This window comes from Mesoplodon mirus (assembly GCF_964341445.2).
Source record: "Mesoplodon mirus genome assembly, chromosome: 1".
Classification (NCBI taxonomy): Eukaryota; Metazoa; Chordata; class Mammalia; order Artiodactyla; family Ziphiidae; genus Mesoplodon; species Mesoplodon mirus.
In genome coordinates, this window is record NC_138976.1 from 7,186,883 (window position 1) to 7,213,753 (window position 26,871).

Here is a 26,871-nt window from a genome sequence, read left to right on the forward strand (position 1 = left end):
TTTCTGTTATATATTTATTTGATATTTGAACCGAGTCTACAAGTTCAGACCCACGTGTAACAGATTGCTTCATGGTTGTCAGAGGCTAGTGTGCATTATTTCTGAGGATTACATCCAATGACACGACGCAGAAAACACAAATGGACGAATGGACATAATCATTAAGACGAGACGCTAAAACGTGCCTTAATGTCCAAGTGATCGATCTAAGGTGGGGACCCTTCTAAAGCGGGGACCCCGGTGACTGATCTAAAGTGAGCTGGCTTGCCACCACCAGGCGCTGAGTGGGCTGCACATGCCAGGCGCCTGGGACAGAAACTGGAACCAGAACCTGGGGAGCCCGCCCTCCCCGGCGGCAACCTCCTCACCCGCGGCCCCGCCTCCAAGTGTCCGTTGTGAAGGACCAGGTGGTGACAGGACTGACGTCACCGGCTGAGGCCAGTAGTAGCACTGGGCAAACTCATGAGCGTGAGGTGGGAAAACAGAGTCCGGGTGAGGGGGCTCCTCTGGGCTCCTGGGCTCCTTAACACCGCGACAAGGGATGTGGGGGGATGGAGCACCGTTCATCTGGGGATTAGCCAACCCGAGTCCCCTCCCTTCTTGGAAGCTCTGGAACATTCCCTTCGGCCAACAGTCACAGAAATGAGAGCCTGCCAAGATACATGGAGGAGAAAGAAAACAAGACACCAAAAACAAGACACAACAATCCCCCGCCCCAGGCGGGGAGAGGAACTACAGACTCCTGGACCAAGGTCACAGCAGATTCGGAAGACATCCTGCAGCCTGCACCCCAGGGGAAGGAAACACAATTCAGTGTCTTGCTGCTCTCCTCAAGGGGAACTGCTGTCCCACCCTGAGACCCCAACTCACTGGCCTTTAGTGTCCTTTTTTTTTTTTTTTTAGTTTTTTCTTTTAGTACCCAAACCATCAATTTTCAAAGCTTAAAAATTTTTTTTTTTTTTTTTTTTTTTTTTACTTAAAAAAAAATCTAAACTGCTGCGGCAAACCCCAGGCCTGGTCTCTCCACCTGGTGGCCTGCTTTCCCACAGGCCGTGCCACCAGAGCCCAGCCTGGCACCTCTGCGGTGACCGTCCCACAGCTGGTTCACCCTGGACTGCTCGGCTCAAGGCTGGGTGGGCCCTAAATGGTTTTGAAACCACCGAAAAAAGGAAAAGGGAAATGTAGCCCACCCTTCCTCAGACACCCATCAGAACTGAACTTTCTTGGGAATGTATAAGTTATCTGGAGGGAGGGGGTGGGAGGCGGAGAAAATAAATACCAAGAACTAAGTAGGTGTCCCTGGACCTCTGGTGTCGGCTCAGCCTCTGGGGCAGGGATGGCCTCCAGGGAGGAGGCCCTGATTGTCCAAATACTGTGCTCAGAGATGGACTACAGGTCTCTGATCTCCCCCTCAGGCGCCTGCCCCGTGGGGCATGAGGCATGAGTCTCGAGGAGAAAGGGGCCAGCCCCTCAGGGGCGGTCCTGTGGCCCAGCTCCTGCCCCACCCCCACCGAGAGGCTGGACTGGTCGTCAGTCAGGGGCTCCTGGGCTCCTGGGCCTGAGGCCTCCCCAGAGGCCCCGCTGCTGGCTGTTCTGGGCGGCCCGTGCTCAGCGCCCACGGGCGCTCAGGCCTGCTCCTTGTCAGCCCTCCAGAGCCGCTCCTTCACCTCAGGGGGAAGAGTGTTGAACAGGTCCTCCTCCACCACCAGGCCACTGCGCTTGAGCAGAGGGCACTCGCCCAGCTCCACGGGCAGGCACTCCAGCCGGTTGCCCCGCAGCTCGATCTGGGTCAGGCTGGTCAGCTCGCCCACCCGTGAGGGCAGTGACTGCAGGACGTTGTTGCCCAGGTGCAGGGCCCGCAGCTTCCGGCACTGGAAGAGCTCCGGGGGCAGCGCCTCGATCTACAGGGAAGGAGCAGAGTGTGAAGTGAGGCGGGCGCACCTCGGACCTGGGCCTCTGGGCTTCCCTGCCCCGGGTACCAGCACCTTCTCTGATGCCCATTTTAGCTACCCCAGACCCCAGGGACCAGCACAATCTGGGCCCAAGTCTGGCTAACTTTCCCCTGTTCTTTAGGTCTCAGCTCTGCAGTCACTTCCTCCAGGAAGCCTCCCTGACCTCCTCGTAACCTATGGCACCCACGTCCGTCCCCCGGACAGCACTGATCCCTTCCGTGGTGAAACTGCTTGATCTCCTGTCGCCCCCAGACAGGGAGCTCTGAGAGGGCAGGGCTGCGTGTGCCATGCTCCCCGCTGTCTCCCAGCGCCTGGCACCCCAGAAGCAAATCACATTAGCTAGCTACTCCCAATTGCACCCCCTCCTCCACCGCCCAGGGCTCACCAGGAGGCAGGCTGTTGGTCCTGCCTGGTTTAAGAACAATTTATGAAAGCAGAGCAGCCTGCTGAGGAAATTCCATACCCTTAATTGTTGCTGAGAATTGGGGAGAGCTCACCAATCACTTCCCCTTCCTGGGCCTCAGTTTCCTTACCTGTCAAGCCACAGGCTGATGGTGGGTGCGGGGAACCCAGTGTTGGCCATTCAGAGCCCCCTCCTTCTGATTTTGCAAAGTCTGAATAATGGGCAACACCCACATGCCACTTACTACAGGGCAGGTTCGCTCTGAGCACTGATGCTGTTAACTCACGGAACCCTCAGAACCACCTGTAAGTACTTTGTAAACACTCTTTCCATTTTACAGACGGGATAACTGAGGCCCTGAAGGAGCCAGCCTGCCTACAGGTTCATAGCTGGAGAGCGGTGGAGCCAAGATTCGAATCTGGCTCAACAGTCCGTGCTCTAACTGTCCACAGCGTTGATGGTGCAGCCTGGGTGGGGACCTGCCGTGTCTCCTGACACACGGGAAGAGCCCCATAAAAGCCAGCTTCCTCCCCGCCCTCCTGTGAGCAATCAGCTACAAACACGAGCTCTTACTCAGCCTATTTTCCTACAACCACCTCCTTCAGATATGGTGGGCAGGAGGGACACTTCCAGCAGGGCAGAAGCCAAGGGACTTGGGCCCGAGCCCATGTGAGGGTGACGGGGAGCTTGCTCTGTCACCGTCCCCATTTTCCCGCTGAGAAGGCAGAGGCCATGCCATGAGGGACACTGTGACTGTTTTAAAGGGGACTCCTGACCTGGGGCTACAACGTGGCCCAGTGGTCAGGTATGGGGCAGAGGTGGCTTCCAGGTCAGCAGGGACATGAAGGTGAGAGGGCAGATGGGAAGTGGGCTCTGGCAGGATGGAGGGGCCAGAGCCTCCCAGAGACCCCACTGCGCCCGACACTGGCCTCCTCTGGTGACGCAGACAGTGGCCAGGGAGCGGGAGAGGCTGGACCAGCAGGTAGCAGAGCTGGGGCTCACATCGGAGCTCTCCCCCCGACACGTCCCCTCCCCGGAGCACCCCCCCAGCCCAGCAGCGAGCTCTTTCCAGGCGCGTGGAGAGGAAAGAAGGTGTCTTCGGTGGCTCAGTGCCCCACCCGGGCCACTCGTGAGGTGTGCTCGTGCGCTGAAGGTGTGAAGTCATTTCCCGTCACCCCAATCCCGCCCTCTCCCACCTCCTCAGGGACCTCAACGGCTCCCCCATCAGCACTGGCTACCCGTCAAGTCCACCCGGTCTTTGAAAAAGAGACAACCCTCCCAGGAGCCTCTCCAGGCTTCCCAACAAACCGTTTGGAAAGACGCTGTCTCTCTCCTTGGCCCGCCGTGATCTGGCTTCTGCCGCTGCCCAACCTGGAAACTACCTGGCCAGAGCCACGAGCGGTCACTCCTAATCCACCGGACATGCATCTGTTCTCCTTTCACCTGACTCCCCCGTGGGTGTGCCCACCCGCTCCTGCCTGGCCCGGCTCTTCGCCGTCCACCCCAAAGGCTCGAGCCAGACTCCCCTTCCCTCCATCCTTTCAACCCCGTGACCTCATCGAGGACCCATCTTCACCCAGGAGCCTGGGGGGATGACTCAACTTGGTCCCTTGGATGTCCCAATAGGGGACCTATGCTGTCCTCTCTGAAAACCTGTGCCTTGTCCCACACCTGGCTTCAGTGACCCTCCAGCTACCCAGGCAAGCCAGGTGAGAAACCTCGAGTCACGTCAGACCTCTCTCTCCCCACATCCAATCCCACCCATGTCCTGTGGATTCCACCCCCGAAGTCTCCCCCACCTCCGTCCGTCTCGCCATCCCTGGCAGCCCTTGCCAGTCCAGGCCTCGCCCCCGCCCGATGCTGCCCACGGGCTTCCTATCAGCTCTTGACCTCTCATCTCGCCCCACCCCCAGTACCCTCGAGTTGCAGCAGCAGCAAGCTCTCTAAATTCCAAGGCAGCATATTCCTTCGTCGCTCAGTCAGTGGGAATTCGGTGAACATTTTGCTCTACGTCAGGCACTGGACGAAAGAGCCAAGGTCCTTGTTGTCAGAGGGTCGAGGGAAGGGACGTGAGACAGATTATCTGAAACCAAGTGGGAAGAACAGGATGCTCCTCAAGCCCTGGCCTCAGGGGAAAGTCCAAATTCCAGGGGCTCAGCTCGCCGCTCCTCCCCCTGGGCTCTCAGCTCTCTGTGGACAGAGCCTCCTAGACTCTCCCTTTCCTCTTCACCTGGCTAATTCCTCCTTGTCCTGCAGGGCCAGGTGAGATGTCCCCTCCTCCAGGAGGCCAGCCTGCCCTGGGTAAGTCCGGGTTGAGGCCACTCCTCTGTGCCCCAGCCTAGTCTCGTCCACTGTGCTAACTGCTGGTTGCCTGTCTTTCCCTGAGAGAGGTGAGCTCAGGATGGGCGGCCGGGGGCTTCTTTGTTCCTAGGTTCCCAGCTCCCTGCTCCACACTAGGAGCGCTCAAAAACCATTCACCAAATCAATGAGCCAATGAATAACCAAACAAGTGGACGCCCACTTATCGAGGTATTTGTTAACATGAGTTTAAACCTGACAAAACAGAGGCCGAGGGCCTGAGCCGGGCCACACTCGCCCCTGCCTGTCCACTCACACATAGCCCATAGCCCGGGGTGGCTCACAAGGAACCGCCAGGCCCAGAGGGAGGAAGGGAGGGGGGCTCCTGCCTACAAGGAGGAGCCTGACTAGGACTGGCCCGAGTGAACTTCTTTTCCTACAAAGGCCTCTGGCATTCCAGCGGGCGGGGACGGGACATGATTGAGCACTATGCTGCACTGGGTGTCAGAGGGTCTCCTTCCTCAGGACAGCGTGCCTGCCCCCAGCTCTTCCTGCGCGGTGACCTCAGCCAACAGGCATGACCTGGCAGCCACGCCTGGGGTGGGGACAGGTCAGGAATCGCACCCTCCACCTTCCACTGGCTGGGAAGGCCCATCAAGACCTGGTGCCCACGCAGCTCCCGGGACAGAGCGGGCACCACGAGGGGTCCTTGGGATGCCCAAGTCAGCCCCGAATCCAGGGGCAATCTGGCCCCGCACTGTGCTCTGGGGGAGCCACTTGGTCTCCCTCAACATGCTAAAGGAGGTGTGTGTTTGTCCTATGCTCCCCAAATGGGGCTTCTCCCCGGGAGGCCAATTTTCCTGACCGGTGGGCCTGTCCCAGGCCCTGGAGGCGGATTCTGCAGAATGAAGCAGCCTGGGATCTGACCTTCAGCCCTGTACGCTCTCGCACATGCACACGGGTATAATTTGAGGGAGGGAGAAAGGATGTGTCAAAATCTCTGTGGTTTACAGGGAGAGAGGCTTAGGGAAGACGGGAGGGGTTCTGGTGGTCAGAGGTCTGGGGTGCCTGGACCCTCCAATCTGGGTGATGCTGCAAAAGGCACGTCCTTTCCTAGAACGGGACATTTCAGGGGCTGCCTGCCTCCAGGCTGCTGGAGAGAGCTCCTGCCGGGAGGACTCACAGGATGCTGGGAGCAGGGTGTGCCCAGCGCAGGGTGGACACAGAACAGGAGCTCCATAAACCCACGGGGCGGCTTCATGCTGCTGCCGGCAACAGAGGCGCAGAGGTGCTGGCTGGATTGGATCTCCCTCAGTGCCCCAGCCCCCGGCCACGGGCTTCCATCCCCCCCAGCCTCACTTCCATCCCCCCCAGCGGGAGTGTCCACCCTGATACCATCCTCCTCACTGCAAGAGGGTTTCCACTCGGAGTAGGAACAAACCGGAAAGACGTTCTTTCCGATATCAACCTCCCTGCAGGGCCCCCGAAGGGATGGGCAGGGCAGGGGGAGGTCCCCCCAGCAGCTGTGGCTTTGTTTCCACGGCAGAGGCCAGGCCACAGGACCACCTGCCCTCAACCCCCACCGGCCTGCTTCCGCGGAGGGGCCCTCGGGTGGGGGGCTTGTCAGACGGGCAAGGGGCTGGTGCACAGGAGCCGCCAGAGGTCTCGATCGTCTCCCGGGCGTGGCCTCCAATACCGCGGGCCCACAACGGTTCGCACAATGTCCTCTCCAGAAAGGCAAGTGGTAACAAACCAGCCCCAGCTAAGCCCAACTCTGCCCTCTGCCACCCTCAAAACACAGAGGGGAAAGGGTGTGAGTGGCGCTGGGAGTTGCACCAGTCACCCACAAAGTTTCTGTCCCTGGTGGGCCCATCCTGGGCTCCAAATCTGGTCCAGGACAAGCTGAGAGAGACACTGCAAGCTCCAGGCTAAGCCCCACCTCCCACGACCGAGCTCTGAGAGAGCAGGGCAGGCCGTGGACCTCCTGCCCATGCACATCACTGCCTTCGAGGAACCCGCCCAAGGCCACCTCGGGGACAGGCCCCGCCTGACCACACCATCCCTCCTGGCAGGTGAACCCTGCCACGTTCTGCGGCAGAACAGATTCCAACCCCCCAGATTCTAATTCAGCAGGTCTGGTCCGGGGGCCTGGGAATCTGTATTTTCAACCAGCTCCTCCCAGGGGGTCCTGGGAAGCACAGCTGCAGACTCCACACTCAGGAGCACCCCCGCCACGGGCCACTCACCCGGTTGGCCGTGACAGCCAGGTTCTGGAGGTTCTGCAGGAGGCCGATGTCGGCGGGGAGGAAGGTCAGGTTGTTGTGGCTGAGGTCCAGGTAGCGCAGCTTGCGGCAGTAGAAGAGCTGGGTGGGGATCTTCTCGATCTTGTTGCGGTTCAGGTAGAGGCGCTCGAGGTTGGTGAGGTTGCCGATCTGGATGGGGATGTAGGCGATGTGGTTGTACCACAGCTTAAGGCAGGTGAGGCGGTGCAGGTGCTGGAAGCTGATGATCTCCTCGATGGTCTTGAGGTTGTTGTCCTTGAGGTCGATCTCCTGCAGGTTGTGGAGGCTGAAGATGGAGTGGGGGATCCGCTCCAGGTCACAGCGGATCAGCTCCAGCTCCGTCAGGTTGGCCATCTTCTTGAGGCTGTTGAGGACGATGAGCTTGGTGCCCTCGTTGTTGATGGACAGCTTCTGCAGGTGCACGCCCACGTCCGTGACCACCTGCGGCAGCTTGCTCAGGTTGCTCTTGAGCCGCAGCACCTTGAGCCGCTTGAGTTCGCGCAGCCCGTCGATGACGATGTAGCGGTTGTTCTCGGCGCTCAGGTTGCCTGTCAGGTGCAGCTCCTCCAGCGTCTTCAGGCTGTAGATCCACAGCGGGATCTCCTTGATGTCCGTGAACTTGATGTGCAGCGCCCGCAGGTTCTCGCGCAGGAAGGCCAGGGCGGGTGCCTCGATCTTGGCGGCTGTGTGGTACAGCCACAGCTCCTTGAGGCCTGTGAGCTGCGCGATGCTGGGCGGGATGGTCACGTCGGGGATCAGCTCCAGCTTCAGCACCTCCAGCTCCACCAGGTCGAACACGGTGTCGGGGATGCCGCTGAGCATGAACAGGTGCAGCTCCAGCTTGTCCTGCGCGTTCTTGGTGAGCCGCTGCCGCAGCTTGTCCAGCGTCCACTCGTTGTTGAGGTTCAGCTGCCGCAGCTTGTTCTCACTCACCTCCGACAGGAAGACGGCAAAGCGCTTGGAGTAGAGTGGGTCGTACTGGTCGATGAGGTGCAGCATGAAGGCGAAGTCGTTCTTGACGTCGGGGATGTCGCTGTAGCTGCTCTCCTCGCGGATGGACTCGAACGAGTACTTCTTGAGGGAGCGCCGGAGCATCCACCAGAGCGTGTACATGCAGATGAGGCCGTAGAAGATGACCAGGCTGATGTAGAAGGACGCCAGGATCTTGAAGAGCGTGGCCAGCGGGTGGGCGCAGCGGTACGTGCGGTAGCCCGTCAGGCTCTCGATGTCCACGGTGCAGTCCACGTCGAACTTGATGTTGTGCACGTAGTAGACAGTGTAGCAGATGATGAGGATGAACTTGATCACCTTGATGATGGTCTGCCGCATGTACAGGCGGTACACGATGTCCCCCTCCTCCACGTGCGTCCGGAACTTCTTCACCTTCTCGAACAGCGCCTTGGCCTGCTCCCCCTCCTTCTTGTCCAGCACGCCCGTCTCCGAGCGGTCCACGATGCCCTGCTCGATCCGGGACTTGGTCCGCTGCAGCATCGGCACGGTGGCCTCCACGTCCTCACTGACCGTCGACGACTTCTTGTCCGTGGAGCCATTCATCTTGCTGAAGGCCGGCTTGGGGTCGCTCTCCTCCACCACCGTCTCCGACAGGGCTCGCGTGGTCCACGGCGAGTCGAAGCACTTGAGCAGGATGGACACAAAGTGCTCCAGCTTCGAGCTGGTGCGAGGGAACTTGAACCAGAAGTTGCTGCAGGCCAGGAAGATGAGTGTGTGCAGAAGCACCAGGTAGGGGAAGTACTTGGCGAACCAGTGCAGGCGGTTCTCGTAGCACACGGCGTCCACATAGTTGTACTGGTGCCGGTCCAGGTCGTACTTGATGCCCGTGGGGCCAGCGTCGGGGGTCGGCAAGATGGTGGAGTTGGGGTAGCGGGGCTCTGGGCCGGGGGCCGCCCAGCCCCGGAACGAGTCGTTGCAGGAGTCCTTGGTGACCCACTTACACGGCAGGCAGATCATCTTGTCCTGGGTGACCTGCAGCGTGCCGCCAAAAACCGCGATCATCAGCATGACGATGGAGATGTAGTCGGTGAACACGTCCCACCAGGGCTTCAGGATCCGGTACGCTGGCTGCGTGTCCGCAAAGTAGCGGAGCTCTGTCACCGGAATCATGGTTCAACCTGAAAGGGACCCACGGGAGGGGGTTACTGCAGGGTGGCCTGGCTTTCTGAAACCCGGGGGTCAGAGGCAGGAGACAGTGGACCCACTGTCCAAAATTCTACCTCAAGTCTAGCTGTGAGTCACACTAGCTGGGCGACACTCATGGGCCGGCCCACGGATTGGCCTCTGCCCAGAAACCATATGGTTCACCAGGTGGCTGGGAAACCACCAGAGGGAAGGCAGGCAGCCTCCCCATTCCATAGACAGGAAGGCTGAGCACTGAGATCCAGGTCACGCTGACAGACTGCGAAAGCAGCCTCACAGGGACCCCACGTTTCAGCAGGAGCATTCCTGAATTCCTGTCTAGACCCCATCCCGTTAATGATCAGACCAACCAGAGGGGCTAGTTGAAAACTTCCAGTTCACTCAGAACCAGCTGCCACGAAGCTGTGCCAGTGGTCCGAAGAGATTTATTCAAAGTGTGAGAAAAGCGAAGAGATTTATTCAAAGTGTGAGAAAAGCCAAATGCAGAAGAGGGGGCTTAGTATGAACTCACTTTTTTTTTTTTGGCTGTGCCGCGCAGTATGCGGGATCTTAGTTCCCTGACCAGGAATCAAACCCGTGCCCCCTGCAGTAGAAGCCCAGATTCCTAAACACTGGACTGCTGGGGAAGTCCCTAAATACCTGTGTTTTGACAAATGGGTCTGTTTCTGTTGGGAGAGGCACAAGGGTGCCCAGGTTATGGGACGGGGCCACATTATTTTGATTATTTATAATATTAATAGTGACAATAGTAACAAACACTTCATAAAACAGGGCCTCCCTGCAAACACCAGATGCTTCCCATCTCATCTTCCTCGGGCACGCCGGGATGGGTGAGAACAGGAGGAAAGCAAACCTAGACCCCTTGAGGGAACAGCGGTGCTCAACAGAGAACGTGTGCTAGGCACCAGGCTGGTCCTTACCATGGAATCCTCCTCGTGAGGTCCCTTTGACATCCAGATGCAGGGTCTATCTTTGGCCCCATTTCACAGATGGGACGACTAAGGCTCAGGGGAGAGTCACCTGCCCAACGTCACTCTCCTACTCAGGGCCAGAACCGAGATCCAGCTCAGGCCTGTCCCTTCACCTCCCCACTCGGATTCTCACCACTGCACAGGCTCGCTGTCCACCTGCCCAAGGCCCCACGCGGGGCAGAGCCAAGAGATGGAGCCCAGGAATTCAGCTTCCCTGTACCCGCGGGGTTCCCAGAGCTCAGGTCATCGCAAGGCCAGCAGACACCACCACCACCTGCCCTGAGCCGGCAGCTCCAGCCCAGGTGTCAGCCCTCCTGGTGAGGCTGGGACTCACAGGCCAGGGTGAGAGCCTGCCCCACAGGAAGGCCCGGGCCCTCTAATGACCAGCTGGCCCCTCACACCACCCACACTCCTGGGCAAGCAGCCATCCAGGAAGGGCCTGCTGAATCACGCAGCCGGCCCCCAGCTGAAAGACACCCCGACACTCCTCCCTCCCTTCCTGGCTCCCCAAGTCCACATCCAGGCAGGCGCCCAAAGATTGGGGACCAGAAGGTAGGAGGGGCCAGGACAGAGGGCACAAGAATGTGCAACAGCCTGCCCCTGGAGAGTCCAGGATGAGACTGCCAGGGCAGGATGCCAGACGCTGGGGGTGGGGGCAGCTGATGACCAGGCAGGATGTGGTTGCAACATCACTGTTTCGGGGGTGTGGGTGGGTCACGTACTGGAGAACACTCAGCCTCTCCAGTGAGAAGCTGTCTCCCGGCCCCTGCTGTCCTGGGGCTTTGCTTATGTCGCCTTCCTAACTCCTTCTGGGTCTGAGGTGGGAACTGTCCACAGCTCCGTCACAGGTGAGGGACCTTGAGGCTCCAAGAGGTAGGAGACAGTCCCATTCACTGAGCGTGTCTGGCTCCTCCCGCCCCCCGGCCCCCAAGCACCTGTCTCAAAGCACGCTCTAAGCTCTCCGTTCAGCCCCTGGCCCGTTCCTCTATGGGTAATAAATGTGACCAATAAAAGGCTCCTGCCTCAGGGGGCTCTCAGGCCAGTGTGAGCCTGTGGGGAGGGGTGGGAGAGACAGAGGAGTGTCCAAATAACTAGACTCGAGTCAGGGCAGGGGGCAGCCATGGCTACGGCAGGAGAGATGGATACCACCTCCCTGCTGAGAAGGGCTTCGTGCAGGGGACGGTCCTGTGCTGGTCCCCGAGGCTGCTCGTGCCTCCTCAGCCCAGGCCTGCGCCCATTCCACTGTGCTGAGGAGGCCTCAGAGGTTCAGAGGGGCAGAGCCAGGGGCCCAGGTCACACAGCTTAGAAGGGCAGGCCCGGCCTCGTGTGGGGGACCTGTCTGGGAGGGGTCACCCGTTAGCTGCACCGTGTTTCTGCCTCACCTCTGCCACCAACTCACTGTGGGACTCTGGACAAGTCACTGCCCCTCTCTGATGGCGTTTTCGGGGAAATCTGGAAAGAAGGTGCAGGTGCCAAAGCCCAGGCTTTAGTCCCCAGGGTGCCAGGGACTGCGCCTTCCCCACGACAGGCCCCCAAGAGGAGACGGCCAGGTGGTCGGGGCAGCCCCTCTGGAGTGGAGGTGACAGGGCGGAGCCAGCAGCCGAAAGCATGTGACCTGTGTGCAGGCCAGGGCTCTGCTGCTGCCTTGGCCTCGGGCAGGGTCCTCCCTGGCTCTCAGCCTCAGGTTCTTCACAAATGCCAGGGGCAGATTCCTTGCAGGGCTGCCCGGAAGAGCCCAGGGGACTCCACGCTTCTAAAGCACTTAGGACAGAGTAGGGCAGCAGGCAGTCCGCGCTGGTGTCATCAACCTTCAACCCTTCCTCCAGATGCTGCTGGAGGACAAGGGTCTACCGCACACAGCAGGTGCTCAATAAAGCTATCAAGAGAGCGCCTGAGGAAGGATGGGGAAGAAGTGGGGTGGGGAAGGGCGGGGCCTGGATGGTGGGCGGGGCCACAGCTTCAGATGGGCGGGGCAAGGGAGGAAGCTGAGGCAGCTTTGGGCCCCCTCCTGGTTCCTGCCCGCCCCTGAGGGCCCTGGGGGGAACAGCTCCCTTCTGAGAATGACGGCCCAGCCCAGAATCCTCAGGAGCCCAAGAGGTGCACACTGTTTTGGCACCCTTTCTTTTTTTCTCACAACAGTTTTATTGTGGTAAAATACACAAAATATAAAATTTACAATTTTAACCATTTTTAGTGTTTTAACCATAACAGTTCAGTGGCATTAAGCACGCTCACTTTGTTGCGCAACCATCACCAACCATCCATCTCCGGAATTCTTTTCACCTTGCAGAACTGAAACTCTGTCCCCACTGAACACGACTCCCCATTCCCACCTCCCCAGCCCCTGGCAACCACCATTTTCCTTTCTATCTCTATGCATTTGACTACTCTAGGTATCTCATATAAGTAGAATTATACAATATCTGTCTTTTTGTGACTGGCTTCTCTCACTTAATATAATGTCCTCAAGGTTCATCTATGTCTTAGCAGGTGCCAGAAGTTCCTTCCTTTTCTAGGCTGAATAATATTCCTCATGCCCATTTTATAGATATGGAAACTGAGGCTTGGGGAGAGAAGTCACGTGCCCAACTTCACACTGCCTGTCAGGGATTAGAGGCCACCTTCAAACCCAGTGCTGGGGTGGAGCGCTGACAAGTCGCCCTTCCAGGAAGCCATTCAGATGGAGCAGGTCCCAGCTGACAGCTGCCCCAGGGCACACCTGGGGGTGGTCAGGAAAGCACCATAAGGGAAAAGGGGCCTGTTTTCCTAGTTACGGAAAGTTCCCTTTTCAGGAAGTTTCCTGTAGGCAGTGAGAGGACCTCCGGTCCTCCGCAGCCAGGACTGCCCCTAGCAGAGGTGTGCAACAGCTTCTCTCCTGGGGCCTCAGTTTCCCCATCAGGAAGGGAACAGAGAATCTGTCATGGATGTGCCCACATTTTGTATGAGGTGGTCAAGGTACCAGGGGGCACAGTGATCCAGGCCTCTGCCCACCCTGACACCTCCCTTCCCACTGGCACCACCATAGACACTCCCTGGTCCCGGCAGTCCCTGCCGACAGCCAACAGGGAGGGAGAGGCGCCTCCAGCGGCCAAGACTTGGTTACCCATCCATAAAATGCACACGGTAACAGATGCCCTGCCAAGCTCTCAGGACTGTCAGGAAGTCACAGGAGTGAGGTTTCCCCGACAGCCTGTTGGGGGGATCTCAGGCAGGTGGAGAGCAAGGAAGAACAGTGATGGGAGCTTGGAGGGAGAGGGCCAGCCGGGCCAGCCTGGGCTCTGCCACTCAGCAATGGAGTGATGCTGGGCAGATGACTTCACCTCTCCAAGCCTTAGTTCCCCCATCTGTGGAATGAGGCTAAGACAGATGCAGACCTGGCCCCCGACAGCAATCCTGACTTCAACAGGCAGTCGATGGGTAGATGAAAAGAGCGCAGAACCTGAGCACGAAGGAAGGAAACGGAAGGAGGAAAAGCACCCAAGACACCTGCCCTGACAGCTGGCAAAGGGGCAGAGTTAGGTGGGGCCAGGCACAAAGGAGGCGCGCAGAAAGCAGATCCTGGTCCCTTAAAGAAGCCTCTAGAATACAACAGGGCCTTTTCAGCAGAATAAAGGAGCTCTGTATGTAATGCCATTTTGGAAAAAAGCGAGATCCAGAATAATAAATAAATACAATCCCATGCTGATAAACCCTGACCAACCTGGGGAACGGCTCCCTCTTAGAGTGGGAATAGGAGGCAGGATGAAAGGAAACTGGAATTTTTACCAGCATGCCTTACCTTTGTGATTGAAAAGTAGTACAGAATTTAAAATAAATAGAGTCTACAAGAAAAGAAAGAAAAAAATAAGCTCTCAGGTGGAGAGTTCAGGTGTTCTTTTGTGGCTCTCAGAGGGCAATCTCGGGAGGGTGATGGGGAGTCGGGTCCGATCAGATCTCTGCCCCAAGAGATGGAGAATTTGCAGAGGATCCTGAATAGAGGGCAAAGATTAAAGGGTTGAAATCGAGGTGGCTGAGAAAGACAAAAAGGCCCCATGCCCTGCTGTCCTCTGAGCTCCAGTCCAGCTAATCCTCCTTCTTCCAGAACAGATGCATTGTTTAAAGCTACAGACTTGCCCTCCTGGAGGTCAGGGCTTGACACCTACCAGTGAGGTGGGGTTCACCCTGGCTGTACCAGGTAAAGCTCATGGGCAAGAGACCACCAAGGGGTGGGGATGGGGGTAGACTGGGAGCCCTACAGGATGGGGACCACTCCAGATTCATCCCAGTCTCTGTGCAGAGCCCAGAATACCGAAGGTAGAGTAAAGGTTTGCTGAACTGGGCTGAGCCAGGAGGGAGAGGAAGTAGGAGGGAGGTTGGCAATTGTCAGGGAAAGACTCTGGGACAAAGGTTTAGTCACAGGAACATTCATCACGGTGTTATTTATACCCCAGGAAAACTGGAAACAATCTAGATGCCTGTTACTGGGTGATTGGTTAAATACCTATTAAATGATCAGATGATGGAATACTATGAAATAATGAAAACATGTTAGAGCAAAACACTTGATGACATGACAAAATATGTTAAATGCAAAAAGTAGGTAACAAAACTGTGATAGAGTAATAAGCCTCCTGCAATAACTTAGACGTATATTTGAAAAATATTGGCGGTGAGATTACCTGTTTATAATCTTTTTTCACCCCAAACTTACCTCTATTTTCTATTATAAGCATATGTTACTCAGGTAATTAAGAAAAAAGATTTTAAAAAATCAAGATTCCAGGGCTTCCCTGGTGGCGCAGTGGTTGAGAGTCTGCCTGCTGATGCAGGGGACATGGGTTTGTGCCCCGGTCCGGGAAGATCCCACATGCCGCGGAGCGGCTGGGCCCGTGAGCCGTGGCCGCTGAGCTTGCGCGTCCAGAGCCTGTGCTCCACAACGGGAGAGGCCACAACAGTGAGAGGCCCGCGTACGGGAAAAAAAAAAAAAAAAAAAAAAAAAAATCAAGATGCCAAAGGATCAAGAATAGCTAAAACAATTTGGAAGAATAACGTGGGAGGAGACTTACTATAAAGCTCTAGGAATTCAGCCAGTGTGGTGCTGATATAGGGATGGATGGATGGACCGGAGGACTGGAAGAGCGAGTCTAGAAACAGACCGCGAAATTTCTGGAAACTTAGGACATGACAGGGTCGGCTATGCAGGTTCGGGGGAAAAAATGGGTGTCCATGAAAGGAGCTGGCTTAGTTACTCACATGAAAAAAGCATAGCCCCATCTACCTCCTTACAGGAAAATAAATTCCAATGAGTTAAAGACCTAAAGTAAAACTTGAAAGTGTTTAAAGAAAAATCTAAGAGACCATCTCGATGTCTTTAAGACATGGAAGGATTTCTTATCACAAAGAATACAAATCCTTACAGGAAGAGATTGATCTATTGATCACATTAAAGTTAAAATGCAAGCACATCAAAGGACATAATAATAAACAAATGAAAAGAAACCACAGACCTGGAGGAGATATTTGCAATAGGTATAACTACCAAAGGATTAATATCCAGAACAAATATAGAACTGCTACAAATATATGAGAAAGACGATCCAACAGGCAAAAAATGGCAAAACATATGGCTAGACAATTTATGGGAGAAAAATACAAAAGGAAATTCATGGATGAAACAATTCTTAATCTTATTACTAATCGGGGAATGCAAATTAAGACAGTCACATGCCATTTCTCTCCCTTGCGATTGGCAAAAATGTTGAATTCTTAAATGAGGAGATAGAATGTATGTATGCATCCTCCAACGGAGCAATTTTGCTCCCAGGGAAAGATCTTAGAGTCACTTTACACATACGCATGAAGCCACAGGCAAGAATGATCGCTCCGGAGCTGTTCCTAATAGCAAAAAATCAACAACCTAGATGTCCGTCAACAGCAGAAAATATAAATTGCTCTAAGCATCCGGTGAAATGCTAAAGCAGTAAAGTTAGTGAACTTTAGCTACACGTACCAACATGGACAGACCCCAAAACAAGGCTGAACCCAAAAACAAGCTATAGAATAATACATACCTTATATAAGGTTTTCTGTAATGTACATATCCAAGTGTAGTGAAGGTATAAACACATGCACGGGGGCTTCCCTGGTGGCTCAGTGGTTAAGAATCCGCCTGCCAATGCAGGGGACACGGGTTCGAGCTCTGGTCCGGGAAGATCCCACATGTCACGGAGCAACTAAGCCCATGTGCCACAACTACTGAGCCTGCGTTCCAGAGCCTGCGAGCCACAACTACTGAGCCCATGTGCCACAGCTACTGAAGCCCTCACGCCTAGAGCCCGTGCTCCGCAACCAGAGAAGCCAACCGCAATGAGGAGCCCCCGCACCACAATGAAGAGTAGCCCCCGCTCACCGCAACTAGAGAAAGCCCGCGTGTAGCAACGAAGACCCAACGCAGCCATAAATAAATAAACACATGCATGGAGAGCCCCAAAACCAAGATGCTAATTTCACCTAGAGAGGGAAGAAAATGGGATTGGAGAAGAGGCTTAAATTGTGCCTGAAATGATTTGAGACAGGGAGAGAGAGAAGGGGTGTGTGTGTGTGTGTGTCTGAAGCAATTATTGCCAAACATGAAAGTCGAACAAAGCTGAGTCCTGGGTACAAAGATATCTGCTCTAGTTTTATAACTTTCATGTGTGCTTAAACTATTTCATACAAAATTTACCGGAACAAGCATCTGTTTCTACTCCTGGCTGCTCCTCTCTCTGGTCCTCACACCTGCTGGGCTCAGCTGGTGGCAGCCTCTACTAGATGATCGCCAGGGCAGCAGATTCAGGTCCTCCTTCCAACTGGCCTGCTCCTGGCTGGCGCAGAGGCACCTGCGGCCTTTGAGGACACTGCAGAATTCAGCATCACCCCTGCCCGGTCCTGCCCTGCCCCAGGGAGATGCAGAAGTGCGTAGGATGCAGCTAGATCCTTCCCACTGTGCAGCACACGAAGGTGCAGAGAAGCAGGACCAGGTTCCTGCAGCAGAACTAGGGCAACCCAGAGAGCCCCTCTCCTCCCCGTGGCGGCAGGCAGACCTCGGGGAGTGTGAAGAGCAATAGCTTCAGAACTGGGGAGACACGGGTTCAAATCCAGCTCAAGCATGAAATAATTCCATGACTCCAGGCAAATTATTTAGCCCAAGCCTCTGTTTTTGCAACTTTAAAATAAGAACAGTGCTACCTACCTCACAGATCTGTATACAGTGACCCAAAAGATGTCCAAGGGATATTAAGTAATAATAAAATAAAAGATGTTGACCAGCATATAAAATATATGATGTATCATGCATGATAAAACAGTATAAAATGTCACAAAACGACAAATACTTCATGATTCCAGTATGTGGTACTTAAATTTGCTACTTTTGTGAGAAGAAAAAAAGACTTGGGAAAAAAACAAAAGACCTCCCTCACTGAGTCGTTTCTAAATATTGTAAAAGAGTTTATGAGAAGTACCTGCCATCTATCATGTAAGAAAAAGGTTAGCTTGCCCCTGCCTGCCCTACCCAGGTAACACACACGCTTCGACAGGGCGCAGGGAAGCAAAACCTCAGGGTGAGTGAGCTCAGACCCCGGGACGAATGACTTTTCTTCTCTAAGCCACAGTTTCTTCACCTGTAAAATGGGAATATTACAGTACCTCAGAGGCTTATTGTGAGAATTAAAAATAACATAATGCACATATTATGGGACAACCCAAGGCCTGGCACAGAGGAAGGTGCACTACACTTATCCTAACCCACATGCCATTGCAGAAACCCACCCAGAATTTAGTGGGGGAAGACACCCAGGAGAGCGCTAAGCCACAAGCACAAATACCTCCAAGCTTCCCCAAGGCCCCCAGGGCCTCCCAGGACTCAGAGACCATACTCAATGGCCTTGAACTTCTGGAGCCCAGGCTCAGGACCCCAGGACAGGACAGAGACAGAGAGCTGGTGAGCGGTTCGCAGAACCACCCCTCAGGTGTCCAGCCTGGTCCACGTTGTTGATTTCCTCCTGCAGCTTCTCACAGATGGGGAAAGAAGTCAAAGAAATGACACGCTGCCCCCTTGGGCGACCACCCAAGCATGCTCCACCCCTATGCTGGCCTGCAGAGATTTGGCTTTCACACCTGAGCCGTGGCAGGCAGGCTAGGCTGTGGGTAAACAGGGCACAGAGAGCCTTTTGTTATAGCCCAAATAGAGAGGCTGGGAAAATTTCCCAGGCGGGAGGGAGGGGAGGTAGGAGGCTTGCGCCCCTCACCCCACCTCTCGTCCCTCCTGGTACCTTGGGGAGGTTGTCCCTCCAAGGCTCCCCCAGGGAAGGGGGAAGGGCCATACCCAAGAGGCTGGAGGAAGACACTGGGTCACGGGGCTTGTCCTGGGAGTGCTCTGGGCCTGTGAATCTGCTCCTTGGTCAGCACCCTGGGGCCTCTTCTGCCCCCAGAGCAGGAGGGGAGGAGAGGGCCCGCTCTGGTGCACACGGCCGCACCCGCCCCGGCACAGGCACTGCCCTGGAGGTCCCCACACCCAGCCGGGGAGAGTGCAGGCTGGGGGCACCACCTGGCTCCATGCACCCTGCGTAGAAGGGCACACCCTCACTTTCCGGGGAAAGAAGAGGAGAGACGCCCAGGGTGGGAGGGGGGAGGGAACAAGTTTCCGTTCCAAACTCCTCTCCATGTGGGCTGGGCCTCCCAAACAGGTTGGTCCTCATGCTCCTCATGCAAACTTGCAAGGGTACAGGTGGCCTGGCAGGGGTGGGGGGGAAGGGTGACAGGTGAAGGACACCCACCTGGGGCTTCCCGCAATGGTTCCCCGAGCCAAGCACTCACAGGCAGCAGGCCAGGCCTGAGGCTCAGGCCATCCCCTCACCCCACCAGGCTGGCGTGTTACTGACATGAGCTCCGGGTCACTGACGTGGACTGCGGGCCAGCATTGTGCCTGGCACTTCCTGGGCCTCGGCCCCCAACTTCCAGGAACACAGGTACGGCGGCTCCCCACTTCACCAGCATGTGACCTTGGGAAAGTCACTTCCCTCCCAGGGCTCTGGTTTCCTCATCCATGAAGTGGCCGCTGAGTCTACTCCTGGTAGGGCAGTGGAGAGGACTGAACGAGGCGGCCCACGGAAAGCTTTTGGCTCAGGGCCTGCCACGCAGTAAGACTCTGTAACGTCAGCTGCTGTTACCATCATGGGAGGTTTTATCAGTCCCTTTAGGGGTGTGAAATCTGAGGCCCAGAGAGGTTAACTGACCTGCCCAAGGCCACACAGCTAGAAGAAGATGGTGGGGAAGATCACCCAGGTCTGCCTTTCCATTGTGCCCACCTGTCTCAAAGGCCAGCAGGTCTCCTGGACCTACCTGGGCACCCAGAGAACCCTGGAAATGCTTCCTGGGACAAGACCCCCATTTCCAGAGGGGTACATGGAATCAAGGTCTCTGCAGGGAACTCTAGCAGGCCATACTCAGGAAACTTTGCGGGGGAGCCCAGCTCTGGGTTTGAGCCCGGAAGCTAGGTGCTGGGTCTGGGCCCATGGTGGGCAGAAGGGCCTTGAAGACGGGCCTTGATCTGCTTTGAACACCAGCGCCGCTTTCCTAGACAGCGTACGAAAAGGGGGCAGGAGCACCCAAGGGAGGCCGCAGACTCATCTGCTGAGATCCAAGGGGATTGGGACCAAGGGGGCCTGGCCGAGGGTAAGCCGTCTGTTGCCTGGCTCTCTGGGCTGGTGGGGGGCTGCCCCCAGGGATCCTGACCCAGGGCACCAGCCGGGAGATGTGACAGAAGGATTCCTATGCCACCCCACCCAGTCAGCACGTTTGCCAACAGGCCAACTCTGCCGGGGGCATGAGGTTGGCAGTGGCGCCTCTGAGGGTGCCCAGGTGCCATGTGAGAGCCATGGAATTTTACAGCCACTTTTACACCAGTGGAACACGGCTCCCAGCACGAGGCTGTATCGCAGTGTCTATTTAATTTTGAGGTTTTAAGTCCTCAAGAGACGGTTAAACAAAGAACTTTTTACGAGATGTGAGATGCAGTAGAAACGCGTCGGGAAAGCGCACAGGGAGATGTTTGTGGCTGGGTGTAAAAGCTGTTCTAGAAACCTCATCCGCTCGCACATACACACTGAAATCCAGGGCCTCAGGGAGCCCAGCCCCGCTCCCACACCAAGGGCGAGCCTTCTGGCGGCAGCTGGTGGGGACCAGCTCCGACAGAGTCGCGCTGGTCAGTGTTGGCCGGCACAGTCGGAAGACCCCCAGCCTCACGACAGCCTGCGGATTGTCTTCAAAGTGCAGGTTCCTGGGCCCACCCCCCAACTCGGACTCTGCAGGCCTGCGGTGATGGGTCCAGGGGAACCAGCATTTTGAACAAGCTCTCGGGAGACTCTGAAGCACCCCGAAGCCCAAGAACCTAGAGAAAGAGACAAACGGAAGGTGGGGTAGAAAGAGCACAGGCTGCCAAGGCAAAGAGACCCGGGTTCACATCCCGGCCCTGCCACCTGAACTGTACGACTCTGGGCGGAGCCCTCGTGCCTCGAGCCCTGGTCTGCTCGCCTGTAAAAGTGACACAACCTTACCCAGGAGGCGATGGCGGGTGAGATGGCAAACTTCACAGTGACCGGCGCGCCACCTGGGCTCGGACCGCGGCCACCGTGGACGTGAAGGCTCTGCCGCTGGAAGGAGGGCGAGCAGGGCATCGTCCACCGAGAGGCCAGCTCCCGGGCTCCCACAGGAAGCGGCCTGTGCCAGAAGGAAAAAGACTCCAGCAAAGACTGGGAGAAAGAAACAGGGGACAGGGAGAGGGTCCGGACGGAGAGCTGAACATCGCGAGCCGAGGGATGCACCTCTGCACAGACCTCACTCCCAGGGTGGTCCCTGCCGAGCCAGGCTGCCAGGCCGGGGGTTCCTCCTGCCGAAACCCGGCCTGAGGTGTCTACACCCCAGCAGAGCATCTCTAGACCCAGGTCCCAGGGCAACACCCCCCCTGCCCCCAACCCCATCACCTCACCTGTCCACCCTCAAGGCTAAAACCTGAGAGGAGCGTCCAGGGGGACCAAGATCGGGCCGTCCACCAGGACAGCCAGGTGAACGGACTCAGGGCCAGGCTCAGGCCAACGCAACACAGCAGCCCCTGCCTCAGGCAGACAGAGGAGGGCCAAAACCTGGAGGCCAAAACCTCTCAGGCTGGCCCATGCCATTCCTCCCTGGCACAGAGGAGGAATTCTGATCTCAGATAAGTAGGACCTGCTGCTTCCTGCTCATCACTGGCCAGAGACCTCGGCTCAGGCTTCCCCTCTTGCGGGGGGAGGTAAGAGTTCCTCAAAACCAACAGGAAACTCCTACAGGGCAGGGCTGGGGTTTGCTGACCTTGTCCCAGTAAACAGGATAGTCAACAAAATTACACATCAGGCACTTCCCACCCCCCTCTGCTGCTGAAAATGCCCCGACAAACAGCTCACAAACCCCAGAATGGGGAGCCAGGGGGGCAGTGGGGGCGGGAGGAACGGAAGCATGTCAGGACCAGCTGACAGGACTCACCCACAGCTCTACCCTCGCCTGGGAAAGAGGTCCAGGGCAGACCATTAAACGAAACAAGAGCAAGCTGCAAACCAGCAGATCTAGCAGGACTTGGTTTTAGGAAATTAAGCAAATGGTAAAAGTACATGTGGGAGAACCTACCCCTCCTCACTCAAATCTCTGGAGATAGAGATCAAGGGAGACTCTCACTTTCTACATGACATTAAAATCAAGACATTATAGGGACTTCCCTGGTGGTGCAGTGGTTAAGAATCCACCTGCCAATGCAGGGGACACGGGTTTGATCCCTGGTCCGGGAAGATCCCACATGCCTCGGAGCAACTAAGCCCACGCGCCACAACTACGGAGCCTGTGCTCTAGAGCCTGCGAGCCACAACTACTGAGCCCCACGCACCACAACTACTGAAGTCCGTGCGCCTAGAGTCCGTGCTCCACAACAAGAGAAGCCACCACAATGAGAAGCCCACGCACTGCAATGAAGAGTAGCCCCCACTCGCCGCAACTAGAGAAAGCCCACACACAGCAAGACCCAACGCAGCCGCCAAAAAAAAAAAGCCTAGATGGGAGAGGTGGAGGCAGGGAGCCCTCGGACACAGAACAAAGGACCCCAGCCCAGGATTCCAGGACCTGGCTCAGGTCCCACATCCCTGCCTTCTTCCCGATGAGTTTGGGCAAGTTGCTTCCTCCCTCTGAGCCCCAGTTTCCATGTCTGTAAACGGGGGATCAAGGCCACTCCCTGAGGTCACTGATAAGGTTTGTTTTACAAATTATTAAGCAGCTTATACATACACCTGCTATGATTAGGGAACACGTTCTAGGACACCCTGTGCTACCTTCCCTATATCAACATATTTAATCTTCAAAATACCCTAAAGGGAGGCAAGGTGCTAATATTATCCTCTTTCCATAGATGAGGAAACTGAGGCTCAGAGAGGTACAGTGACTGGCCCACAATCACTTGTCGAGCACGTGACAGCTGGGACTCAAACCCAGGTCTGACTACAAAGTCTGGGTCCTAACCAGTGCACGCTCCTGCCTTTGGAAACTGTTTTCCAAAGCACAGGCCGAGGAACCCCTGTCCCCAAAGACGTCCACGTGATCAAATAAGTGTGGGGAAACACGACTCGCTAGCCCCCTCTCAGAGACTCGCCATGCTCTCAGTGAGCTCTGAGCCATCCTTCAAGGCTCTGAGAAGTCCTGCAGCACAGACTACGACAAGGTATTTTTCCCAGAGTCACCTGACCACTGTGACCAAAGAAACTGGTGCTCCACAGAACACACCTCAGGAAATATGGTCACGAGACAGCATGAACAACCACCCAGAGTGACAAAAACCAGGGGCTCGCCATACAAGTTCACGCCAGCCTGAGTATGGCAACCACGTTCTACTCAGCTGGCCACTGAGTCAGGAGGAGGAAGAATTCTGTTTTCCGGCATCTCTGCCCTAGAAGCCCAGGCCTTCCATAGAGAAGAGCAAAGGGCTGCAGGGACAGAGACACCACCCTTTGCCCTCCAGGCACCCGCTCAGGCGTGGCTGGCCTGGAGGGTGGGGGCCCAGTCCTTACCCTGAGGACGGCTCTGCTATCTGCGAGTTGGCTGTCGGTGCTGAGGCTGGCCCACATCTGTCTGGGCAGGGTCCTGGCATTCCTTTTGCTCCATGGAAGCTGCCTCCCTACAAGGAAGCAAGAGCTACAGTCAGTAGGGACGTGTGTGACTACCAGCGTTACCTGCTGTGCTGCCGACAGTTTCGGAGCCCCTGCTCGGTGCAGGGCCTGGGCTGGGCTCTGGGGTGATGACAGAGAATCAGACAGTCTGCGGGGGATATGCCAAGGCAACAATTACAACTGGCTGTTGAGAGCCCGGAGCTCTGCTTGGGGGAGCCCCGGCCCTACGGGAACATGGAAGAAGCACTAGACTTAGACTAGTAGGGTCAGGGAAGGCTCCCCAGAGAGGGTGTTGCCTGAGCTGACTGCTGGGGAAGAGTGGCAGTTGGAGAGAGAGCATTCCAGGGAGAAGGACCAGCACGTTTGCCTGGAGGGGAGAGAACACGACATCTAGAGCCTGCTGAGTGTTCCTGGCTGGATCTAGGACCGGAGGCGGGAAGTGGCGAGAGGTGAGCTACAGCAGGGTGAGCTGGATCCAGGCAGAGACATACCCTCAACCCAGACACATGAGTTCGACTCAAACACAAAACCCAACCATCATCTATAGTCAAGAAGCGTTTAGTGAGCATCTACTACATGCCAGGCACTCTGCTCAGAACTGTTCACAGGAGTGAACAAGACAAGTTAGGGGGGTGGGGAGAGAAGTGTGGTCAGGCTACAGCAGGGTAGGGGGAGTATTTAAACCAGCCAGGCGCTGCGAGAGTGTGGCCCAGCCATCAAGGAAGGCCAAAGGATAAGGAAGAGTTAGCAGGAAGGGGGGCGGGGAGGCGTGGTTACACAGACAAAGGGATCGTGAAGCCTTTCAGCTGTTTACACCACTGAACATTTATCACACCTACTCACTGCTAGGCACTGTGCTAGGAGGAAAGAAGCAGGAGATGGTCTCCAGCCTCACAGGGAGACAGTCCGGCAATCCCACACAGAATGAGGGCAGCTAGACAGTGAAGCACCTGGGTCTATAAAGGCACAGAAGCCATGGAAGCCAGCCCCTACCCCTACCCCTACCCTCCTTGGCAAAGAGAGGGATACCCACTGAGGCTGGGAAAGCCAGTCACTCGCCCATGACAGAGACAGGCCCAGAACTCAGGCCTCTGGACTCACTGGCACTGACTCTTCTAACCCTTCCTCTTCCAGGAAACACACGCTGAACACCCCTTACACGTTCACCCACAGCTAATGCCTCTTTCCTCTGGGCTGCCTCTGTAATATTTCCAGTATTATGCTGGCCACTGTATCAACGTATTTCTGTCTGCCTCTCCTCCCAGACTGTAGCCATTCCTGGCCCAGACCAGGCACTTACCAAAGGATGGTTGAATGAATGAATGAATGAATGAGTCAAGGGATGGAGAGATGGTGTGCTGGGCTCCAGGGCCCCAAATCCAACCCACCTGACTCCCCGTGAAAGCCTGTGAAAACCCAGAATCACCTCCACTCTCAGGAGAGTCAGGAAGCAGGCCGATCCCTTCGCTCCAACTCCTGTGGGTGAGGTCCAGGCCAAGCCAGCTCCCTGAGTTCTGACCTACTGGGACATCCTCAGGAGCCTCCACTGTCCAGAAAGGCTATTCGAAGTTTGCAGAGGAAACAGCTTCCTAGTGGGTGTGCCCAAGGGATGGAGTATTTGGTTGAGTTCCAGGGGGAAGTCACAAATATTTCTTGGGCTCCTGCTCTGTGCCTCACAGCCCCCGGAAGGCAGACGGGCATTAGAGCTAACACCAAAGAATCTCTAAAACTGGGAAGACAGGGAGGCAGGGGCCAGTCATTCATGCCCCAGCACCTCTCCAAAAGCCAGTCCTCCAGCACTGTCATCTGTCCTTGCCTCCCCTCCTGAGCCAGAGGAAAACTTGACCTTCACGAAGGCAATGCCAGTGTGACTGAGCCGTGGGCACTGCCCAGTCCCTCTGAACAAAGCTCTCACTCCCCCATCCCCTCCACAGGAGGGATCACCAACCTCAGACCTCCTCCTCCTCCTGCCTCCAGTCTGTCTGTCTGCCACTCTGCGCAAAGGGCAGGATACAGTTCGTCAGGGGTAAAAGGTACTCCTAATGCAGAAGGTGGGAGAGGCCCCTGGGAGCCTTTCAGCTCCCCCAAATCCTTCCTCCACAATTTAGGCCCAAATTCCCTTTCCCGCCCCAAGCTCTCTCCCTCCTCATCCTCAAAAGGCTTCCGGGGGTAGGGCAGGAGAAGAGCCCTCCGGGGAGCATGGTTACCAAGGGGCGGCCCCACCCTTCCAGCCAAGTCCCCACCAGGACGAGGTTGCCAGCCACCCCCCAACCATCTCTCCTCCTTTCCAAAAAAGGCAGCATGTGCATCAGCTAAGAAGCAGCCCAATCTTGGTTCAGTCCAGTCCAGACCAGGGGAAAGAAGTAGTCAACAAAAGGAGCAGAATCATCATGAATCTCAAGAACCAGCGGCTATGCTGCTTCAGCTGGGGAGCCAACTTTGCTGGGTCTCCAGCCCAGACCTCATCAGACCTGGCTCTCAGGCCCATCTGGATGCACAGGACACCGGCAGGGTCCGGAGCCTCAGACCCTGGACTGGGCTTCCCAGCAACCCCAGCCCAGACAGGCCCCACGAGCCTAGCCAGGGATCTGCCCCCAAGTCAGGGCACAGTTCCAGCCCAGTCAAGAGGAGGGAGGGGTGTAAGGGAAGAGGAGGGGGCCAGGAACCCAGTAGAAGAGAGCAAGGGGAACCTTTGAAAACAGAAAAAAAAGCTGCCAAGGAGAAAGCCCAGAGGTGGAACCTCTAGTAAGGGGGGCGTGTGTGTGTGGAGGGGTGAGGATCTGGGGGAACCCAGGAGATGACAAGGGGACCTGGGGAGCCGAGGCGGAAACTCCCGGTTATGTAGAGCGCAGGGAGGCACTGGGGTGCCTGGGAGGGGGCTCGCGCGCCGCGGCACCAGGGAGAGGCGGGGGGGCCCCGGTGACCCGGGGGATGGGGAACCCGGAGGTAGGCCGAACGGAGCTGCCGCGGGAGGTCCCCAGGGAGCCGGCCCTGGCGGGCAGAGCCCAAGCTACCCAGGGTGCCCGGGGCCGGGCAGCTGGCCGGGGACGTACAGGAGTGGATTTCGAGAGGTGACAGCTCGCACCCCCTTCCCCACCCCACCCACTCACCTGGGCCCGCCGCGCGCGGCCGCCCAGCCGGCAGCCCCGAGGCCCTGCTGCTATGTCCCGCCGCCAGCGGCTGCGCCCCTCCGGCGCCTCCTTTTGTTTGTCCCTCACTGCACCACTCAGCCTCCTCCGCCCCGGAAGTGACGTCACCTTCGGGCGCGAAAGGGGCTACCAGGGCGTTGCCATCTTTTTGAGGGGAGCTCTCTTCACGCCTGCACCCTCTCCCTGCAGGCGCCATGTTGCTTTGGGGCGGAAGTAGCGGAGCCCGGGCTAGGCCCCCTTAAAGGGACAAGGACGGCTGTAACCTTCGGCGCCTGCGGACGAAGGGTGAAGCGGCCGAGGCAGGGGTGAGTAGCTGGTGCTTGAGCGTTGCTGCCCCGCGGTCAGGTGCCGAGGCGGGAGGGCCTGGAAACCGGTTCCAAGGTTGATTGTGCCAGACTACTCGCTGCGTTTGGTGCTTCTGATATAGCGGAGTGGCTACGCTGAAAGGTTGACCCAGCCGGGA

At 56.7% G+C, this 26,871-nt stretch overlaps 2 protein-coding genes across 5 annotated transcripts in view; one reads left to right on the forward strand and one right to left on the reverse strand.

Annotated features, from left to right (window-relative positions):
* On the reverse strand, nucleotides 1-26,490 carry LRRC8A (leucine rich repeat containing 8 VRAC subunit A). 2 transcript variants are annotated; one of them, XR_014293311.1, is made up of 5 exons: nucleotides 26,370-26,490; nucleotides 23,161-23,267; nucleotides 6,900-9,064; nucleotides 4,272-4,438; nucleotides 1,813-1,901 (listed from the first exon to the last, which is right to left on the reverse strand). XR_014293311.1 is itself a non-coding variant. In XM_082612913.1 (4 exons), exons 3-4 carry the CDS (start codon nucleotides 9,054-9,056, stop codon nucleotides 1,626-1,628), a joined length of 2,433 nt encoding a protein of 810 aa, XP_082469039.1. In that variant the 5' UTR covers nucleotides 9,057-9,064; nucleotides 23,161-23,267; nucleotides 26,370-26,490; the 3' UTR covers nucleotides 1-1,625. The 2 variants fall into 2 exon arrangements, 1 of the variants encoding a protein (XP_082469039.1); XM_082612913.1 differs by lacking the exon at nucleotides 4,272-4,438 and having other exon boundaries at nucleotides 1-1,901.
* A 122-nt stretch (nucleotides 26,491-26,612) lies between these two features.
* Nucleotides 26,613-26,871, forward strand: part of LOC309800506 (kynurenine--oxoglutarate transaminase 1) — a 31,890-nt gene continuing 31,631 nt past the window's right edge. The window contains exon 1 of one of the 3 annotated variants that reach the window (XM_082614662.1): nucleotides 26,613-26,713. The gene's annotated coding sequence lies outside the window, so the exon portion shown is untranslated. The remainder of the gene's footprint in view (nucleotides 26,714-26,871) is intronic. The other 2 variants (XM_082614661.1, XM_082614660.1) reach the window with 2 other exon arrangements.